General features: G+C 45.6%; 1 protein-coding gene across 1 annotated transcript in view; it reads left to right on the forward strand.

Annotated features, from left to right (window-relative positions):
- Nucleotides 1-20,099, forward strand: part of ARHGAP31 (Rho GTPase activating protein 31) — a 211,555-nt gene that overhangs the window by 152,544 nt on the left and 38,912 nt on the right. The window contains exons 5-6 of the mRNA XM_068270859.1: nucleotides 13,221-13,328; nucleotides 16,217-16,398. Coding sequence (XP_068126960.1) covers nucleotides 13,221-13,328; nucleotides 16,217-16,398 — 290 coding nt within the window. The remainder of the gene's footprint in view (nucleotides 1-13,220; nucleotides 13,329-16,216; nucleotides 16,399-20,099) is intronic.

Raw genomic sequence — 20,099 nt, forward strand, 5'->3', positions numbered from 1 at the left:
TATTTAGGATGATAGACAACGTTGGTGCTATATATAAAAAATAATAATAGTCCAGGACACTCCTACTGAGTTGCCCTTAAGGAGTTTTGGAAACAGGCACCTGGACCAGAATTCTATATTAATTATCTCCGAGATTCGCCCCTTCCTGATCCCGGACACTACCAAGATGCTCATCCATGCCCGCATCATCTCCCGCCTTCATTACTGCATCTCCCTTCTGTCTGGCCTCCCCTTGAACCACATTGCCCCCCGTTCAATTAGTTATAAACACGACTGCCAGACTCATCCATTCTTCCTCTTCATCCCCTCTCTGTAAATCCTATCCGATTCACGATAAGTTTTAAGATTCTGTGACGGGCCTACAAATCTGTGCACGAACCTGCCCTACGTACATCTCGGAGCTTGTTCACAAGTATACACCAGGCTTCCCCCTTTGGTCCTCCAACGACCTTTGCCTAACTGCCCCACACATTTCCCACTCCCGTGCTCGCCTGCAGGATTTCTCAAGAGCTGCCCCCACCCTCTGGAAATCCCTTCCACCGCCCACCAGACTTGCCATTTCCAAGTCACAAATTCATGCAAGCCCTCAAAACCCACCTCTTCAAAATGGCCACCCCACCCCCTGTCACACAGTAATTTTCTACTGAACACTTATTCTACAGCCCCACGTAGTGTGTCCATCTTCCCTCCTCTTAGATTGTAAGCCTTTGGCAGGGTCCTCCCTTCCCTAGTGTATTCTACATGATGGTGTGCTCCTTTCCTATGTATGACCATCTCGTACTTACTGGGCCTACATAACCAGCCCAAAATCACATGATCATGTATCTTGTGCCCTCTCCCTTCCCTAGTGTATTCTACATGATTGTGTGCTTCTTTACTATGACAGCATCACACTTGTATTACTGGATCTACCTAACCAGCCCAAATCACATGATCATGTATCTTGTACCCTCTCCCTTCCCTAGTGTATTCTACATGATGTGTGCTCCTTTCCTATGACTGCCTCGTACTTGTATTACTGGACCTACCTGACCATCCCAAATCACATGATCATGTATCTGTACCCTCTCCCCTCCCTAGTGTATTCTACATGATCGTGTGCTCCTTTCCTATGACAGCCTCGTACTTGTATTACTGGACCTACCTAACCAGCCCAAATCACATGACCATGTATCTTGTACTCTCTCCCTTCCCTAAGGTATTCTACATGACTGTGTGCTCCTTTCCTATGACAGCCTAATACTTGTATTACTGGGCCTACCTATCCAGCCCAAATCACATGATCATGTATCTTGTACCCTCTCCCTTCCCTAGTGTATTCTACATGATCGTGTGCTCCTTTCCTATGACAGCCTCGTACTTGTATTACTGGACCTACCTAACCAGCCCAAATCACATGATCATGCATCTTGTACCCTCTCCCTTCCCTAGTGTATTCTACATGATCGTGTGCTCCTTTCCTATTACTGCCTTGTACTTGTATTACTGGATCTACCTAACCAGCCCAAATCACATGATCATGTATCTTGTACCCTCTCCCCTCCCTAGTGTATTCTACATGATTGTGTGCTCCTTTCCTATTACCGCCTCTTACTTGTATTACTGGATCTACCTAACCAGCCCAAATCACATACATATCTTGTACCCTCTCCCTTCCCTACTGTATTCTACATGATCTGTGCTCCTTTCCTATGACAGCCTCGTACTTGTATTACCGGACCTACCTAAGCAGCCCAAATCACATGATCATGTATCTTGTACCCTCTCCCTTCCCTAGTGTATTCTACATGACTGTGTGCTCCTTTCCTATGACAGCCTGTACTTGTATTGCATGGCCTACCTAACCAGCCCAAATCACATGATCATGTATCTTGTACCCTCTCTCTACCCTAGTGTATTCTACATGATCGTGTGCTCCTTTCCTATGACAGCCTCGGATTTGTATTACTGGATCTACCTAACCAGCCCCAAATCACATGATCGTGTATCCTGTATGCTCTCCCTTCCCTAGTGTATTCTACATGATGTTGTGATCCTTTCCTATGACAGCCTCACACTTGTATTATTGGGCCTACCTAACCAGCCCAAATCACATGATCATGTATCTTGTACCCTCTCCCTTCCCTAGTGTATTCTACTTGATGTTGTGATCCATTCCTATGACAGCCTTGTACTTGTATTACTGGACCTTCCTAACCAACCCAATTCACATGATCATAGAGTACTGGTTAAGGTCACTGCCTTTGACATAGGAGACCAGGGTTCAAATCCTGGCTAGGGTCAGTACCTATTCAGTAAGGAGTTCAAGGCAAGACTACCTAACACTGCAGGGTGGCCTCTTGAGCGCGTCCCAGTGGCTGCAGCTCTTGATCGCTTTGAGTCTGACAGGAGAAAAGCGCTATATAAATGTTCTGATTATTTTTATGTATCCTGTACCCTCTCCCTTCCCTAGTGTAATCTGCATAAGTGTGTGCTCCTTTCCTCTCTATGAGCACTTCGTACTTGTATCACTGGGCCTACTTAACCAGCCCATATCACATGATCATGTATCTTGTACCGTTTGCCTTGTACAGTTTTGTCCTATGCTGTATAACCTTGTTACGTCTGTCATCCTTTGTACCATTCTATGTATTTATAGTCCTACGCTGTGTAGTATGTTGTTGCTTTATGAATACAATAAATAATAAGAAAACCTTCACTGGCCATTCTATGCCTGTAGTTGGTGGGGGTTATTATCCTGTGCAGGTGGCAGGCAGCAGATGTGCAGAAACCCTTGACATCTGTCCATACTCGTGTTCCCATCATTGCAGTGACGGGCACACAGATACCAGCACAGGCAGGAACACGGGACTCTGTGAGCAAACAAACAAAAGTTCCTCTTTCATTCTACAAAAACATTAATCATGAGATTCAACTTCCTCTGCTTTTCATATTAACCACTTGACCACTGAGGGGTTTTTACCTCTTTAGGACCAGAGCAATTTTCATCTGTCAGCGCTCCTCCCATTCTTTCGCCAATAACTTAATCACAACAACATGATCTATGTCTTGTTTTTTACGCCACCAATTAGGCTTTCTTTGGGAGGTACGTTATGCTAAGAACTATTTTATTCTAAACACATTTTAATTGGAATAATAAGAAAAAAAATGGAAACAAATTAATTGTTTTTCAGTTTTTAGCCATTATAGTGTTAAAATAAAATGTTTTACTGTGTATAAAACACACACATTTTATTTGCCCATTTGTCTCAGTTTTTGCAATGTTTAAAATATTTCCCTAGTATATATGCCAATATATGGCATTAATATTTTATTTGGAAATAAAGGTGCATTTTTTCAGTTTAGCGTCACTATTTTTAAGCCCGCAAATTAAAAAAATGACAGCAATATACCCTCTTGACATACCTAATAAAAAAAAGTTCAGTCTCTATGGCAACTATTTATGTTTTTTTTTTTCTATGTACATTTATATATAAAGTGTTTGGGTATTATGGGAAAGTGTGGGAGGGAAATAGTTAATTGTAGATGTAAGTGTAGGTATTTTTATTAAATAAAATGTGTTTTGATGTAGTTTTACTATTTGGCCACAAGATGTCCTCAGTCATTATTTCTGATTCGCGTACGTAAGGACATGAATCGGAAATAATGCGTGGCAGTGTAACACCCGGAAGATACAATGACGCAGACATCTAATAGACGCCGGCGGTCATTGAATCGGGGACTTAGATTAATTTATATAGGAACTGCGTTATCTCTCCGCTAATGGGCGACGATGGGAGAGCGCGGCCACGTGCTGTGGTCGCCCGCCGCTATAGACTTATTTTCACGCCCCTAGTACTTCATTTGAAGTTTTGCCGGGCCGTGAATATACTGCACAGGATGCAGTAAGTAGTTAAAGTCCCTGATCAAGCATTATTTTTTTAATGGGCGTTTAGTATAACAGTATTTTAAATCCTGTTGCATCAGATTCTGTGAGTTCTGTCCGTGAAGGAGTGGGAATAGGGGTTGCAGTGGTGGTGACCCCACAGGGGCCCCTGATCTGCAGGTTTACCCGAGGGCCCTACCTCAGCCATCTCACTGAATCTGCAGTCGTGTTGTCGTGTTTACAGCTTGTGCAGTATTTTGTTTTATAGCAGGGATAGGTAATGAGATGCTAATCATTCTGAGCTGAGCTGCTGCATGCTTGTTCAGGGGCTGTGGCTAAAAATATTCGAGCCACAGGATCAGCAGGCTAGCCAGGCAACTAGTATTGCTTAAAAGGAAATAAACATGGCAGCCTTCATATCCCTCTGGCTTTAGGTGTCCTTTAAGAGGAGGGCAGGTTCTGGTTCCCTAAGGCCCCATTCCCACCTAAATCACTAAATGCTAGCGATTTGCGTTAGCGTTTTACGTGGGTGATTTTTTTTCCCCACAAAAAAATCACTGGACAAATTTGCGTTTTTGGAGTGATGGCGATTAGCGGTTCTATATATGCTAATGCGATCGCTCCAGAATCGCCAGAAAAGTGCTGCAGGCTATGCGTTTGCGTTTCAGCTAATCGCTGCAAATCGCAAAACGCTTAAACGAGAACAGCCACATAGACTAACATTGCACAAGCGCTTTTTCAGAACACTAGTGATTTCCAGCGATGCTGAAATCGCCTGAAAAGCGCTCTAGTGTGAATGGGGTCTTAGTGCCTTCCTGTTCCTCTCTGCATTTCTTGTTCCGCTGCCGGGTCCCCATTCAAATCCCCTGCTGACTTCGGGTCTCTGAGTACTTCTAAAGATGAGCCACTCTGTACTGCGCACGCACGACTCCACACTTGCGCATGCTCAGCACAGAGCAGCTCATGGTCATCTTTGGAGACCGGAGTACTTCTGTGGCCTTCCAGGGAGACCTTAAAGAGGAACGCCAGTGAAAATAATGTAATAAAAAAGTGGTTCATTTTTACAATAATTATGTATAAATGATTTAGTCAGTGTTTGCCCATTGTAAAAACTTCCCTCCCCGATTTACATTCTGACATTTATCACATGGTGACATTTTTACTGCTGGCAGGTGATGTCACTGGAAGTAGCTGCTGCTTGCTTTTTTGGCAGTTGGAAACAGCTGTTATTTCCCACAATACAACAAGGCTCCCACAGTGTGGTGACAAAACCATTGTCTTGGCATCACACTGTGGGAGGGGTTTCACCACAATATTAGCCATACAGAGCCCCCTGATGGTCTGTTTGAGAAAAGGAATAGATTTCTCATGGGAAAGGGGGTATCAGCTACTGATTGGGATGAAGTCCAATTCTTGGTCACGGTTTCTCTTTAAGGCCTCTTCGACAATAAATTCGGAGGCTGGATTGGGGGGCCGGGTGGTGGAACGAGGGACACAGTGAGGAACAGGAAGGCTCTATGTGACCTGGAGCCCTCTCTCCTCTTACGCGACTATGTATTTATTTTTTTTAAAAGAGAACCTGAACTGAAAATTAAAAGTCAAAATAACCATACACAGGTTATACTTACCTCCTGTGTAGTCTATTCATCAATCTCTTTCTCCTCTCCTGCGTCCCATTTGACCACTGTGATCAATGGAATTCTCCGTCCTCCATTTTCAAAATGGCCATTACCCCATAACAGCTTCCTGGTCAGCACACTGTTAAACTGTAACATCACTCACTTGTGTCAATAGGAAACATGGACATTACCTTGCACATTCAGTTGTAACTGACAGCTGTTGATATATAACTGACAGCAACGGGTATATTACAGTTCTTGCTAAATATTGTCAGAATTGGAAGGGATCACTGTAAGAAGAAAATGGTGAGCTTCTGAGAGGAACTGACGGTGAGGTAAGTATGTAATATTCATTTGCAGCTACGTCATGTGTTTATTTTAAATAATTTTCCTAGGTTCAGGTTCCCTTTAAGGTTACAGTTGTCCTTTAAAACTTTTTATTTTCAGTTCTAGTTTCCGGTGAGAAACTTTCCTAGGAAGATGTCAGAATTTGCTGACGGTGGAAGTTTGGCCGCCCCCTCCTCTCCCCGATGCTCCAGTCTGTTTGCAGTACATTCTGTCTGGGAAGGCTGCAGTCCCCGCAAAGGGGACAATTGACATGTCACACACATGTCATGTGTGGGTGATCGGCTGGCGCGGTATGCGCACGCTCCTGCAGGAAAAACGCTCCCACACAGAAGATCTGAGTAAAAATAACAATTAGAGCCCGGTAAGAGGAAAGGCGGGCTTCCTGTCGTCTTAGCAACACAAACAAGCAAAGAAGTTTAGCAAAACACTTTCAGAGCGCAGGTACGCCGCCGCCGTGCCCACACTGTACTGAAACGTTTATCTCAATAGACGCAAATTACCCTCTTATGAGTCACTTCTTGTGGCCGCCTCCTACCCGCAGGTAAAATGTAAGGAACATAAGTGCTGAGAGAAGTAAATGCTTCTGGATGTGGAAGAAATACCTTGGTTGGTAGAGCAATCACTGTGCAATGATCTGTGAACTCCGAGGGATCGGTATTTCCGGTCGGTAGCGGGGTGCAACCTTAATAGGTGGCGTTTGTCAAGCCCCATTATTTCGGTATTCCCATAGCTCATGGAGCCCTCAGTAGTAATTGTTAGGTTGCCAAAAGGCAAAGCCCCCAAGTCCAGTACCCCCAGTTTTGTGATGGTGCTCCGGGTTCCCGCCCCTTCACCTTTCCCTGTTCACGGTCCTCTTATCTCTGAGCTGTCCAAAAGTTCGTCCTAGCAGCTCAGAGAGATTATGAACTGCACAGGCATGAGTTTCGAACTGCAGTGCATGCTTTTCGCTGTGCTAGCCTGGTTCAGAATGGCGGCAGTCCAGTTCTCAGACGCATGATGCTGCTTGGGGGAACTTTCTGTGCCATGTGCACAGTGTCAGCAGGAAATGTGTTATGTGACAGAAAATGAGGTGTATGTAGAATTAGCATGAAATGTACTGTGCAGAGAGTTAGCAGGTAATGTGCTGTGCAGAGAGTTAGTAGGTACTGTGCTGTGTGAAGAGTTAGCAAGAAATGTTCTGTGCGCAGAGTAAGCAGGAAATGTGCTGTGCAGAGAGTTAGCAGGAAATGTGCTGTGCGCAGAGTTAGCAGGAAATTAGGTGTGTGCAGAGTTAGCAGGAAATGTACTGTGTGCAGAGTTAGCAGGTAATGTGCTGTGTGCATACTTATTAGGTACTGTGCTGTGTGAAGAGTTAGCAGGAAATGTGCTGTGCGCAGAGTTAGCAGGAAATGTGCTGTGCGCAGAGTTTGCAGGAAATGTGCTGTGCGCAGAGTTAGCAGGAAATGAGCTGTGCGCAGAGTTAGCAGGAAATGTGCTGTGCGCAGAGTTAGCAGGAAATGTGCTGTGTGCAGAGTTAGCAGGAAATGAGCTGTGTGCAGAGCAAGTAGGAAATGTGCTTTGAGCAGAGTTAGCAGGAAATGTGCTGTGCGCAGAGTTATTTATTTATTATTATTATTATTGATTTATAAAGCGCCAACATATTCCGTGGCGCTGTACAAAGTAAGAAACAAACATGGGGTACATAATAATACAGACAATGGTGTACACCAATATACAAGATACATAATTAGTGACAAAATACAAAGAATGATACAAAATAGTTAGCAGGAAATGAGCTGTGTGCAGAGTTAGCAGGAAATGAGTTGTGTGCAGAGCAAGTAGGATATGTGCTTTGAGCAGAGTTAGCAGGAAATGAGCTGTGTGCAGAGTTAGCAGGAAATGAGCTGTGCACAGAGTTAGCAGGAAATGAGCTGTGTGTAGAGTTAGCAGGAAATGAGCTGTGTGCAGAGTAAGTAGGAAATGTGCTTTGAGCAGAGTTAGCAGGAAATGTGCTGTGCGCAGTGTTAGCAGGAAATGAGCTGTGTGCAGAGCAAGTAGGAAATGTGCTTTGAGCAGAGTTAGCATAAAATGAGCTGTGTGCAGAGTTAGCAGGAAATGAGCTGTGTGCAGAGTTAGCAGGAAATGAGCTGTGTGCAGAGCAAGTAGGAAATGTGCTTTGAGCAGAGTTAGCAGGAAATGTGCTGTGCGTAGAGTTAGCAGGAAATGTGCTGTGCGCAGAGTTAGCAGGAAATGTGCTGTGCACAGAGTTAGCAGGAAATGTGCTGTGCGCAGAGTTAGCAGGAAATGAGCTGTGTGCAGAGTTAGCAGGAAATGAGCTGTGTGCAGAGTTAGCAGGAAATGAGCTGTGTGCAGAGTTAGCAGGAAATGAGTTGTGTGCAGAGCAAGTAGGATATGTGCTTTGAGCAGAGTTAGCAGGAAATGAGCTGTGTGCAGAGTTAGCAGGAAATGAGCTGTGCACTGAGTTAGCAGGAAATGTGCTGTGCGCAGAGTTAGCAGGAAATGAGCTGTGTGTAGAGTTAGCAGGAAATGAGCTGTGTGCAGAGTAAGTAGGAAATGTGCTTTGAGCAGAGTTAGCAGGAAATGTGCTGTGCGCAGTGTTAGCAGGAAATGAGCTGTGTGCAGAGCAAGTAGGAAATGTGCTTTGAGCAGAGTTAGCAGGAAATGTGCTGTGCGTAGAGTTAGCAGGAAATGTGCTGTGTGCAGAGTTAGCAGGAAATGAGCTGTGTGCAGAGCAAGTAGGAAATGTGCTTTGAGCAGAGTTAGCAGGAAATGTGCTGTGTGTATAGTTAGCAGGAAATGTGCTGTGCGCAGAATTACCAGGAAATGTGCTGTGCGCAGAGTTAGCAGGAAATGAGCTGTGCGCAGAGTTAGCAGGAAATGAGCTGTGCGCAGAGTTAGCAGGAAATGAGCTGTGCGCAGAGTTAGCAGGAAATGAGCTGTGTGCAGAGTTAGCAGGAAATGAGCTGTGTGCAGAGTTAGCAGGAAATGAGCTGTGTGCAGAGTTAGCAGGAAATGAGCTGTGTGCAGAGTTAGCAGGAAATGAGCTGTGTTCAGAGCAAGTAGGAAATGTGCTGTGAGCAGAGTTAGCAGAAAATGAGCTGTGTGCAGAGAAAGCAGGAAATGAGCTGTGCGCAGAGTTAGCAGAAAATGTTCTGTGCGCAGAGTTAGCAGGAAATGAGCTGTGCATAGAGTTAGCAGGAAATGAGCTTTGAGCAGAGTTAGTAGGAAATGAGCTATGTGCAGAGTTAGCAGGAAATGAGCTGTGTGCAGAGTTAGCAGGAAATGAGCTGTGTGCAGAGTTAGCAGGAAATGTGCTGTGCGCAGAGTTAGCAGGAAATGTGCTGTGCGCAGAGTTAGCAGGAAATGTGCTGTGCGCAGAGTTAGCAGGAAATGTGCTGTGCGCAGAGTTAGCAGGAAATGTGCTGTGCGCAGAGTTAGCAGGAAATGTTCTGTGCTCAGAGTTAGCAGGAAATGAGCTGTGTGCAGAGTTAGCAGGAAATGAGTTGTGTGCAGAGCAAGTAAGAAAATGTGCTTTGAGCAGAGTTAGCAGGACATGTGCTGTGCATAGAGGTAGCAGGAAATGTGCTGTGCATAGAGTTAGCAGGAAATGTTCTGTGTGCAGAGTTAGCAGGAAATGAGCTGTGTGTAGAGCAAGTAGGAAATGTGCTTTGAGCAGAGTTAGCAGGAAATGAGCTGTGTGCAGAATATGTAGGAAATGTGCTTTGAGCAGAGTTAGCAGGAAATGTGCTGTGCGTAGAGTTAGCAGGAAATGTTCTGTGCGCAGAGTTAGCAGGAAATTAGCTGTATGCAGAGTTAGTAGGAAATGAGCTGTGTGCAGAGCAAGTAGGAAATGTGCTTTGAGCAGAGTTAGCAGGAAGTATGCTGTGCTGAGCGTTAGCAGGAAATGAGCTGTGTGCAGGGCAAGTAGGAAATGTGCTGTGCGCAGAGTTAGCAGGAAATGAGCTGTGCGCAGAGTTAGCAGGAAATGTGCTTTGAGCAGAGTTAGCAGGAAATGTGCTTTGTGCTGAGTTAGCAGGAAATGTGCTGTGCGTAGAGTTTGCAGGAAATAAGCTGTGCGCAGAGTTAGCAGGAAATGAGCTGTGCGCAGAGTTAGCAGGAAATGAGCTGTGTGCAAAGTTAGCAGGAAATGAGCTGTGTGCAGAGTTAGCAGGAAATGAGCTGTGCGCAGAGTTAGCAGGAAATGTGCTGTGCGCAGAGTTAGCAGGAAATGTGCTTTGAGCAGAGTTAGCAGGAAATGTGCTGTGCGTAGAGTTAGCAGGAAATGTGCTGTTGGTGGAGAGGAAATGACATACAACAACAAAAACTTGGTTGGGGGCTCAACCTCTAACCAAGTCAACAAAAAGAGTTTTTTCTTTACTGCCGCCTCTGCCTGTATTGGAGAGATTTACCCACTTCCTTTCAGGGCAGGAAATGTAGAAAGTCCTCCCAAATATGAGAGGCAGACAGTTATAAAAAGCATAAAAAGTTTCTTACTTATTTCTTGATTATCCAAAATGTAGAGAACGTTTTTCTTCCTGTAAACCTCTCAGAAGTTACTACGACAAAAATGGATTAAGATGAAATGGGGCACTGGGCAAGATAGCAGTTTTTGCCCCCTGCTGCTGAACATCTAGTTTTGTTCAGTAAGATTTGGTGGAGGCTAGTACCCACTAGGCCCCTAGACTCTCTCCAGGCCCTAGGCATCAGCCTAGAATTGCCTGGTGCATGATCCGGCTCTGCATTCCGCTGACATTGACTGGTGTAAATCCACAGGGCTGCAGCTTTGGCGCTGATCCCCCATGCGTGATCAGCGAGGGATCTGGAGGCTTTGCGTGACAATCCCTCAGGAAAGTGACTGGCCGGGTGACACGCTGCACCTTATATAGAGTGCCTGGGACGGTGGGAACATTCCCTCCGCCGTGTGAAGAATGTCAGGTATTCTCCGCCATCAGGATAAATATTTATAAGCATGTTTAGCGTCTTCCCGGGATCCAGAACCTGCGCGGCCGACGCTCACTGCTCCAGCGAAAGCCATTTAGCCGGGCTAAGTGTAAATCCGGCTGTATAAATCAGGTGATTTATATACAATGGACGGAGAGGGGATGAGTGCGCTGTTTCTAGTCATGCCGGCAGCAGGTTTCGCCCATCTCCGGAAGGCCTCCTCGCTGCGTATTTACAGAGCGGGGCCTGCGGGGCTGAGGCGTGAGATCCTTACATGGTTAATGTTATGTTTCTTAAATTGGACCTAAATGCCCATTACACTTTGTTATATCGAAGGTGAAATGGAACGCAGCTACCACCGCGCACCCAACCCATATCAATACCACAAATGGAGTAATGTATAGGCACCTTAAAGATGACCTCAGCTAAAAATGACAGAGCTTGTCTTAGTGAGGATGGATTGGGGGGGGGGGGGGGGGGGGGATGGGTTGCGGGGTTAAATACTTACCTGGTTAGACGTCACAGTTGATGCTCTGCCCCCTTCTCAAAAGTTCAGTCTTTACCGTGTTTCGAAAAGTGCCCAAGCTCTTTGGAAACCTCTGCCTGCGTTGCCCCAGCTCAGCAGCCACCAATTAGGCAGCGGCTGCAGATAGGCCTGGCCAGAGTGGTGGTTTTGGAAATCGACAGGCCCATTCTCTGGAGAAGGGGAGGCAGAGCGATTACTTGCCTGGATGGATGACGCCAACACAGATAAGTGTTTAACAATCCCCAATCTTACATCATTAAGGCAGAGAGGGGGGGAGGCTCTGGGGCTATAGAGCCTTCCCGTTCCACTCACGGTCTCCTCTTTCTAGCACTATCACCTCATTGCAATCTGCCGCCATGGGAGGTTTCGGAATTCTTCGGGACTCCGAGTGCTCCTGAAGACAGGTGACTCCGTGTTGCGCGTGCATGAGCACGAGAGAGCACACTCACGCAGGCACAGTACGGAGCCATCTGTCTTCTGGAGCACTCGGGTCTTGAAGACCTTCAAAGCCTCTCGTGGTGACAGATCGGAGGAGGACGGCGGGGGACATTACTGCTACAGGGGGCTGATAGAAGCCCCAGGTAAGTGTCTGTTTTTACCCTCAGCACACACGCCACAGAACCCCTTTAAGTTACATTCAATTTAAACAGAGAAACATTTTAGCAGCCCCCTCCCTCTCCCATGCATGACATAATGTCAGGCAGGGTCGGACTGGGACACTGGGGGCCCACCAAAGAAATTTCAACCTGGGGCCCACACATCCCATGATTGCGGTGCACCGGAAGGTGGGCGTGGTCATGATGTATTATGGACAGGGCCAAATGTACATGATCTTAGCAGCATTGTAATTCAGAGACACTGCTGCCCAGCAAAACTTTGCATAGAGTCCCCTTCTTCAATATAAAGTAATGTCCTTCTTTGCAGAGGTTGCGACCGCATCAGAGGGCCCTCCCTCAACTACAGTATTACCTCTCTATTGGTCCTGTGCTCATAATAATCACTTCTATAGATACTTTGAACAGTGGTAATCATTAACAAGCTATTTCCCATCCCCTTCTTGCACCTCTGACACTGTAGTTGCCATTGGCAGGTTTTGGTGCGTCATATCAATAGTTCTTTATAGAGTGCTTGGGGGGCCCCATTGTAAAATTTGCTTACAGCTCCTTAGCTACGCCACTGCTCTCAGCATGAGTGATTACAGCACTGAGAAGATAATTTTTGTGCTGCAGGCAGAAATTCGAGCACTTTCAGACAAGGAGGGGGGGCCCACCAGAGACCAGGAGGCAGGGCCCACCGAGGGAAAAAACTGTACTACTGTGACCCAGTCCGACCCTGATGTCAGCCCTGTCCTGTACACAAACTACAGTGTGAGTCATGTGACTATGCCTCAAGTGTAGAATACCTAGGACCTTTTTTGTTATTATTTCACTGCTGAGCCAGGGCCAAGTGAAGGAGGAAGAAGGTATAGAAGGGCCTTAATGGGGTTTAATGCTGGGAATACACGGCTCGATTTCGAGCCATTAAGATGTCTCGATAGATAATTTCCGACATGTTCGATCTCTCGCCCGATCGTTTCGCCGTTCGATTCCGTTTTGAAGTGAATGGAAAAAGATAAGAAAAACGAGCAGAAGATAAGAAAATTGACTGTGGAATCAAGCGGCAAAATCGAGCCGTGTATGCCCAGCATTAGGGGGTTAGTCTATATAGACATAGAAACTTAAACTCCCCTTATGATATAAACATTTCATGCAAATGATATGCAGATTGGAATGAGGCACTTCCTGGAGTCCATTTGCATGTAGGTTGAAATGCTTCGCATCTCATTGACGATGATCAGTAATGATGGGTAGCGTAATGCGTAACAAGGGTGAGCTGTGTGTACCGAACATGCTTAGACATTCCTGTTTGTTTTGTGTTTCAGGACTCTGGAATACCTGAGCCGGCATCTGACCCACATCGCCTCCTTCAGCACCACCACCAACATGCACATCCGAAACCTGGCGCTTGTCTGGGCGCCCAACCTACTCCGGTATAGCAAGAGACACTGCAAGCAATATAGCAAAGAATTCCCTGCATTTATTAACTACGTGATCTTCTCAAAAAATTAGCATATTGTGATAAAGTTCATTATTTTCTGTAATGTACTGATAAACATTAGGCTTTCATATATTTTAAATTCATTACACACAACTTAAAGTGGTCTAACACCCAGCATTTCAACTTTGCTTTAAAAGATTGCTTACAGCTTATACACTATTATGCCAGATTTTTTTTTTAGCAGAAATTCACTGAATGGATTAAACATGACATTTTAGTGCTGCATTTAGCTAGAAATACTCCTCTGTGCTTGCATGTTTAGTTACAAATGTATCTATCTACAATGTAACAAACAAACACTGCTTTGAGAGAACAAAGAGGGCTTCCCCAGCAGGCTTTTCAAAGGTCTATTTGTATTCCAAATAAAGATACATTTGTAACTAAAAGATAACAACAGATGCGGATTCCTAGTTAAATCCAACACTAAAATGTCATGTTTAACCCATTCAGTGAATTTCTGCTTAAAAAAAAATCTGACATAATAGTTTGTAAGCTGTAAGCAATCTTTTAAAGCAAAGTTGTAATGCTGGGTGTTAAACCGCTTTAGGTAGTTCAAGCTTTTTATTGTTTTAATATTGATGATTTTGGCATACAGCTCATGAAAACCCAAATTTCCTATCTCAAAAAATTAGCATATTTCATCCAACCAATAAAAGAAAAGTGTTTTTAAAACAAAAAACTCAACCTTCAAATAATTATGTTCAGTTATGCACTCAATACTTGGTCGGGAATCCTCTCAACTTTCCCTTCACAATATCCCACAGATTCTCTATGGGGTTTAGGTCAGGAGAGTTGGTAGGCCAATTGAGCACAGTAATACCATGGTCAGTAAACCATTTACCAGTGGTTTTGGCACTGTGAGCAGGTGCCAGGTCGTGCTGAAAAATGAAATCTTCATCTCCACAAAGCTTTTCAGCAGATGGAATCAGAATCATTTATTTCGCCAAGTACAACGGGGGTTGTTTTTGGCTCATACAGGGTCGGTGATGGTACAAACACATACATGCGATCTTCAACACACACAATCAAATACAGTATAGTACACAGTAAGCATATAGCTATATATACACATACGGCACTTAACTATAGTGGAGGACGCGTGGGGACGTCTGGAGTGCTATGTGAGGGGAGCAGCCTGCCAACTAACGACGGCGCTCGCACTGCTCTGCAGCAGTTCCAGATACCCCACAGTGTGTCCTGGAAAAAAGAGTGGATAGCGAAAAGAGAGAGAGAGTGAGAGTGAGAGAAGGGATAGCGAACGAGAGAATTGGAAAGAAAGAGAGAGAACCCAAGCAAGAGGAGCGTGAAGGAAGCATGAAGTGCTCCAAAATCTCCTGATAGCTAGCTGCATTGACCCTGCCCTTGATAAAACACAGTGGACCAACACCAGCAGCAGACATGGCACCCCAGACCATCACTGACTGTGGGTACTTGACACTGGACTTCAGGCATTTTGGCATTTCCCTCTCCCCAGTCTTCCTCCAGACTCTGGCACCTTGATTTCCAAATGACATGTAAAAGTTGCTTTCATCCGAAAAAAGTACTTTGGACCACTGAGCAACAGTCCAGTACTGCTTCTCTATAGCCCAGGTCAGGCGCTTCTGCCGCTGTTTCTGGTTCAAAAGTGGGTTCATGCTTCCATCTGCTGAAAAGCTTTATGGAGATGAAGATTTCATTTTTCAGCACGACCTGGCACCTGCTCACAGTGCCAAAACCACTGGTAAATGGTTTACTGACCATGGTATTACTGTGCTCAATTGGCCTACCAACTCTCCTGACCTAAACCCCATAGAGAATCTGTGGGATATTGTGAAGAGAAAGTTGAGAGACGCAAGACCCAACGCTCTGGATGAGCTTAAGGCCGCTATCGAAGCATCCTGGGCCTCCATAACACCTGAGCAGTGCCACAGGCTGATTGCCTCCATGCCACGCCGCATTGAAGCAGTCATTTCTGCAAAAGGATTCCCGACCAAGTATTGAGTGCATAACTGAACATAATTATTTAAAGGTTGACTTTTTTTGTTTTAAAAACACTTTTCTTTTATTGGTCGGATAAAATATGCAAATTTTTTGAGATAGGAAATTTGGGTTTTCATGAGCTGTATGCCAAAATCATCAATATTAAAACAACTACTCCCGGCGGATCGTTCAGAAACAGCCTTATCAGTCCGCCGACAGACTGTACACATGCTGTACTGTCTGCTGAAAACCCGCCCAGCGAGAGGTGCCGACGGACCCGTCGTTGGCTTTGGTCAGACGTGTGTACGATGTGATTTCCGTTCATCTGAATTTAGCATGGCTCTATCTATAGTATTTGTTTTAAAGTGGATCCGAGATAAACTTTTACTCATTGCATAATTGTGTTCCTTTCATATAGTTTATAGGGCATTCCTCAAGCGAAATACTCTTTTTGTTTTGTTTTAATACTCTAATTCCTATAAACTGAACAAGCCTCACCCACAGCTTTTTCAGAGTGCCTTGACACTGTAGCAAGGGCTTGTGGGAGCTCAGTCTGGGCAGGAGAAGGAGGAGGTTACTAGACAGAGATTTCAGAGGCAGAGGGGAGGAGGAGAGGGGAGTGAAATTTTCACAGGCTGAGGGCTGGAGATACAGATCAGCTTGCCTGTGTGTAATGTGACAGACAGAACATGGCTGCCCTCATTGTATCACAGGAATAAATAATCATATACTGTTGAAGCTGTTTGCAGCTAGATATGCTGTGTAAACTATCTAAACTTTAGATAAGATATATAGACAAGTTACTTGTTATAGTTAGTTTTTCATCTCGGATCCGCTTTAAGAAAATTTCCCTTTAACCAGGTCTAAAGAAATTGAGGATGCGGGCTGCAATGGGGACGCCGCGTTCCTCGAAGTCCGGGTTCAGCAAGTGGTCATCGAGTTCATCCTCAACCACATGGAGCTGATCTTCAGCAAGGGCCCGCCTACCCCCACCAAACATAGAGATGAGGACCTCCTACCGCTCTGCATAGCTCCACCCACAGGTAATACATGAGAAGTACACCCATCTCTCTCTACCCCAGCTGACATGGAGGCAGCAAATAAGCCTAAACAAACTGCCCTAATATTAGTTACATACTTACTTTGGATAAATGTCACCCAAAACGATCTTCTGGAATTGCTTAGGGTGATAGTTTTCCGAACATCTGTGCAGCTCGCCCCTCCTAGTGGGCGGAGCAGAAATCCAGCTTGCTGTACTGAAGCTGCTCAGTTTGCATGTGTTTTCCACCAGGAATAAGGGGCACATTACCCACCAGGTTTCACTTATAAAATGTTATTAATAGCTCCTAACTGCTTCTTAGGCTGTAAGCCTGATGGGACAGGTTATCTTCCCCTCTTACTGTATCCTGTGTCCCCCATCTCTTATATTGTAATCCTAATGGGACAGGTCCTCTTTCACTGTACTATATCCTGTGTTTCCCCACCTCTTAGATTGTAAGCCTGATAGGACAGGTCCTCTTTCACTGTACTATATCCTGTGTTCCCCCACCTCTTAGATTGTACTCTTGATGGGACAGGTCCAGGGGCGTAGCAATAGGGGTTGCAGAGGTAGCAACCGCATCGGGGCCCTTGGGCCAGAGGGGCCCCGATGGGCCCTGCCTCAATTACAGTATTAGCTCTCTATTGGTCCTGTGCTCAGAATAATCACTTCTATAGATACATTGAATAGTGGTAATCATTAACAAGCTGCTCCCCACCCCCTTCTTGCACCTCTGACACTGTAGCTGCCATTGGTAGGTTTTGGTGCGCCGTATCAATTGTTATGTATAGAGTGCTTGGGGGGCCCCATTGTAAAACTTGCATCGGGGCCCATAGCTCCTTAGCTACGCCACAGGTCCTCTTCCCTCCTACTGTATCCTGTGTTCCCCCACCTCTTAGATTGTAAGCCTGATAGGACAGATCCCCTTCACCTCCTACTGTATCCTGTCCCCCCCCCCCCCCCCTCTTAGATTGTAAGCCTGATAGGACAGATCCTCTTTCCCTCCTACTATATCCTGTGCCCCCCCTCTTAGATTGTAAGCCTGATGGGACAGGTCCTCTTCCCCTCCTACTGTATCCTGTGTTCCCCACCACTTAAGGAGCCCATACACTGATCGATTTCAGCATTCGGTCGAACGATCGACCAATTGCCCGGCAATCGATTTCCGATCGATGGAATGCTGAAATCGACCAGTGTATGGGCTCCTTAAGTGGTGGGGAACACAGGATACAGTAGGAGGGGAAGAGGACCTGTCCCATCAGGATTACAATCTAAGATGTGGGAGATCACAGCAGGATGCAGTAGGAGGGGAAGAGGACCTGTCTTATCAGGTTTACAATCTAATATGTGGGGAACACAGGATACAGTAGGAGGGGAAGAGGACCTGTCCCATCAGGATTACAATCCAAGTGGTGGGGAACACAGGATACAGTAGAAGGGGAAGAGGACCTGTCCCATCAGGATTACAATCCAAGATGTGGGGAACACAGGATACAGTAGGAGGGAAAGAGGACCTGTCCCATCAGGCTTACAATCTAAATGTGGGCACACACTTATAGATTTGCAGCAGATTCGACCATCAAATAGATTTCTTTCAAATGCCTGTCAGGTAGAATCTTCCAGGAATCTATCTGATGTGTGCCACACACTAGGAACAGATTTCCAATAGATTTCAGAATGAAAGCTATTGGAAATCTATCTAAATGCATTATTGCACCATTCGATCCAATGCAAATCTATGGGCCGTCCATCTGCTGCCAGGAGCAGATCAACTTGTATCTTTCATCCTGTCAGATAGATCAAATTGTTCCAAATCGGCCACAAATCGATCGATCGACCAATCGTCCGGCAATTGATTTCCGATCGATTTGCGACCGATTTCGAACAATTTGATCTATCTGACAGGATGGAAGATCTAGGTCGATCTACTGCTTGCAGCAGATCGATGGCCCATAGCGTTGCATTGGATCTAATGGTACAGTAATGCACTTAGATGGATTTCCAATAGATTTCATTCTGAAATCTATTGGAAATCTGTTCCTAGTGTGTGGCACACATCAGATAGATTCCTGTCAGATTCCACTTGACAGAAATCTGACAGAAATCTATGTGATAGTCGAATCTGCTGTACATCTATAAGTGTATGGCCACCTTTAGATTGTACTCCTGATGGGACAGGTCCTCTTTCCTCCTCCTGTATCCTGTGTTCCGCCACCTATAAGCCTAATGTTTCTGGGCTCCTCTTCCCTCGTCTTGTTTTTACCGTGGCTTTGTCATCTGCAGCTCTTGAGGTTGTGTAATAATATGTTGGGTTTATAAATAAAGAATAAAAATAGCGATGACAGTAATAATAATGATGGCTTACAGTCCCCTTACATAAGGTGTTGGCTTGATGGGTGTGGCCAGCAGAGAGGCCCAGCGTAGCCCCTCCCCATAGGGGCGGTGCCTGGCCTACATCCAGGGTCTCTGGTTGTGCTCTGTACATGTTCCCTGTCCCCAGCGGACAAGTGTTTATTCTGGTAATCAGGCCGTTGTTCCCTCTCAGCGGAAACGTCCGCGATGTGCCAGAAGAGGATGTCCCGCCAGCGCTGTTCCCACTTTACGATGTTCTTGGTTTTCCTCTGTACAAGGACTTCTGACTCTGTTCCTTCCCCAGCCAGGACAGAGAAGTAACTCTGCAAAGTCTGGCTTGTATTATCTGACAACGAGAAATGGGAACCAAGTCAGCGTTCTGTGGTCAGTCCTGGTCATAAATAAACAATATGATTGTTGAAGATCATTTCTGTCCAAAGCTTGGAGGAGAATTTCTCACAATTCTTTGCAGAGGCGTAGCTTGGCTTTTCAGCACCCGGGGACAACGCTTTTGTGCCCCCCCCCCCCCCCCCCCCCCCGTGGACAAATTGGGCATGACCACGTATCAGAATGTGGGTTTGGTCGGGGGTGGAGCCAAATGTACAAATGCTGTTTAGATGTGCCCCCCTTCCCCCGTTTAGATAGCCTAATGTGCCCAGCTTTAGATAGCCAGATGTGCCTCCCTTTCCCTCCTTTAGATAGCCAGATGTACCCCCTATAGATAGCCAGATGTGCCCCCTATAGATAGCCAGATGTGCCCTCCTTGTTCTGCTGCTGTTAACACTTCTGCGCTCCTCTGCAAAGGTAGGGAGAAAAGCCATCTCTCACTCACTTGGAGGAGCGGTGGCCATGCTCTGCGCCACCTTACAGTGCTGCACCCGGGGACATGTGTCCCTCATTGCCCACCCCTAGCTATGCCTCTGATTCTTTGCGTAATTAAAGGCAACCCGAGGTGAGAGGGATATGGTGGCTGCCAATTATTTCCTTTAAAGACCGGTCTTTTTTTCAATTCACTTCTTTCCGACCAATGAGATTGGCCAGATCACAGTGATCAGGAGGTCAGGAGCCAATGAAAACGGCTCCTGACCGATATACGGAACGTTCTGTGCCAGCAGGGACCCGTGAAAGCGTTCCATGCTCGGAAGCTTAAATTACACCTCGTCAGACTTATGGTGGTCACACACCATACTTTGTTTTATTTTATTTCTTTTCAAATCAAGAAGAAAATCAATTTTTCTGACTGATTGTAACATTTGAACAATCTGACCCATGTACCACACAGGTGTGCTGAGTGCTCAATTTTTCCCCATTATGAAAAAAGAAAACGATTCTGAACTCTGAAAAAAACTGCAT

Source organism: Hyperolius riggenbachi, chromosome 2 (genome assembly GCF_040937935.1).
Source record: "Hyperolius riggenbachi isolate aHypRig1 chromosome 2, aHypRig1.pri, whole genome shotgun sequence".
Classification (NCBI taxonomy): domain Eukaryota; kingdom Metazoa; phylum Chordata; class Amphibia; order Anura; family Hyperoliidae; genus Hyperolius; species Hyperolius riggenbachi.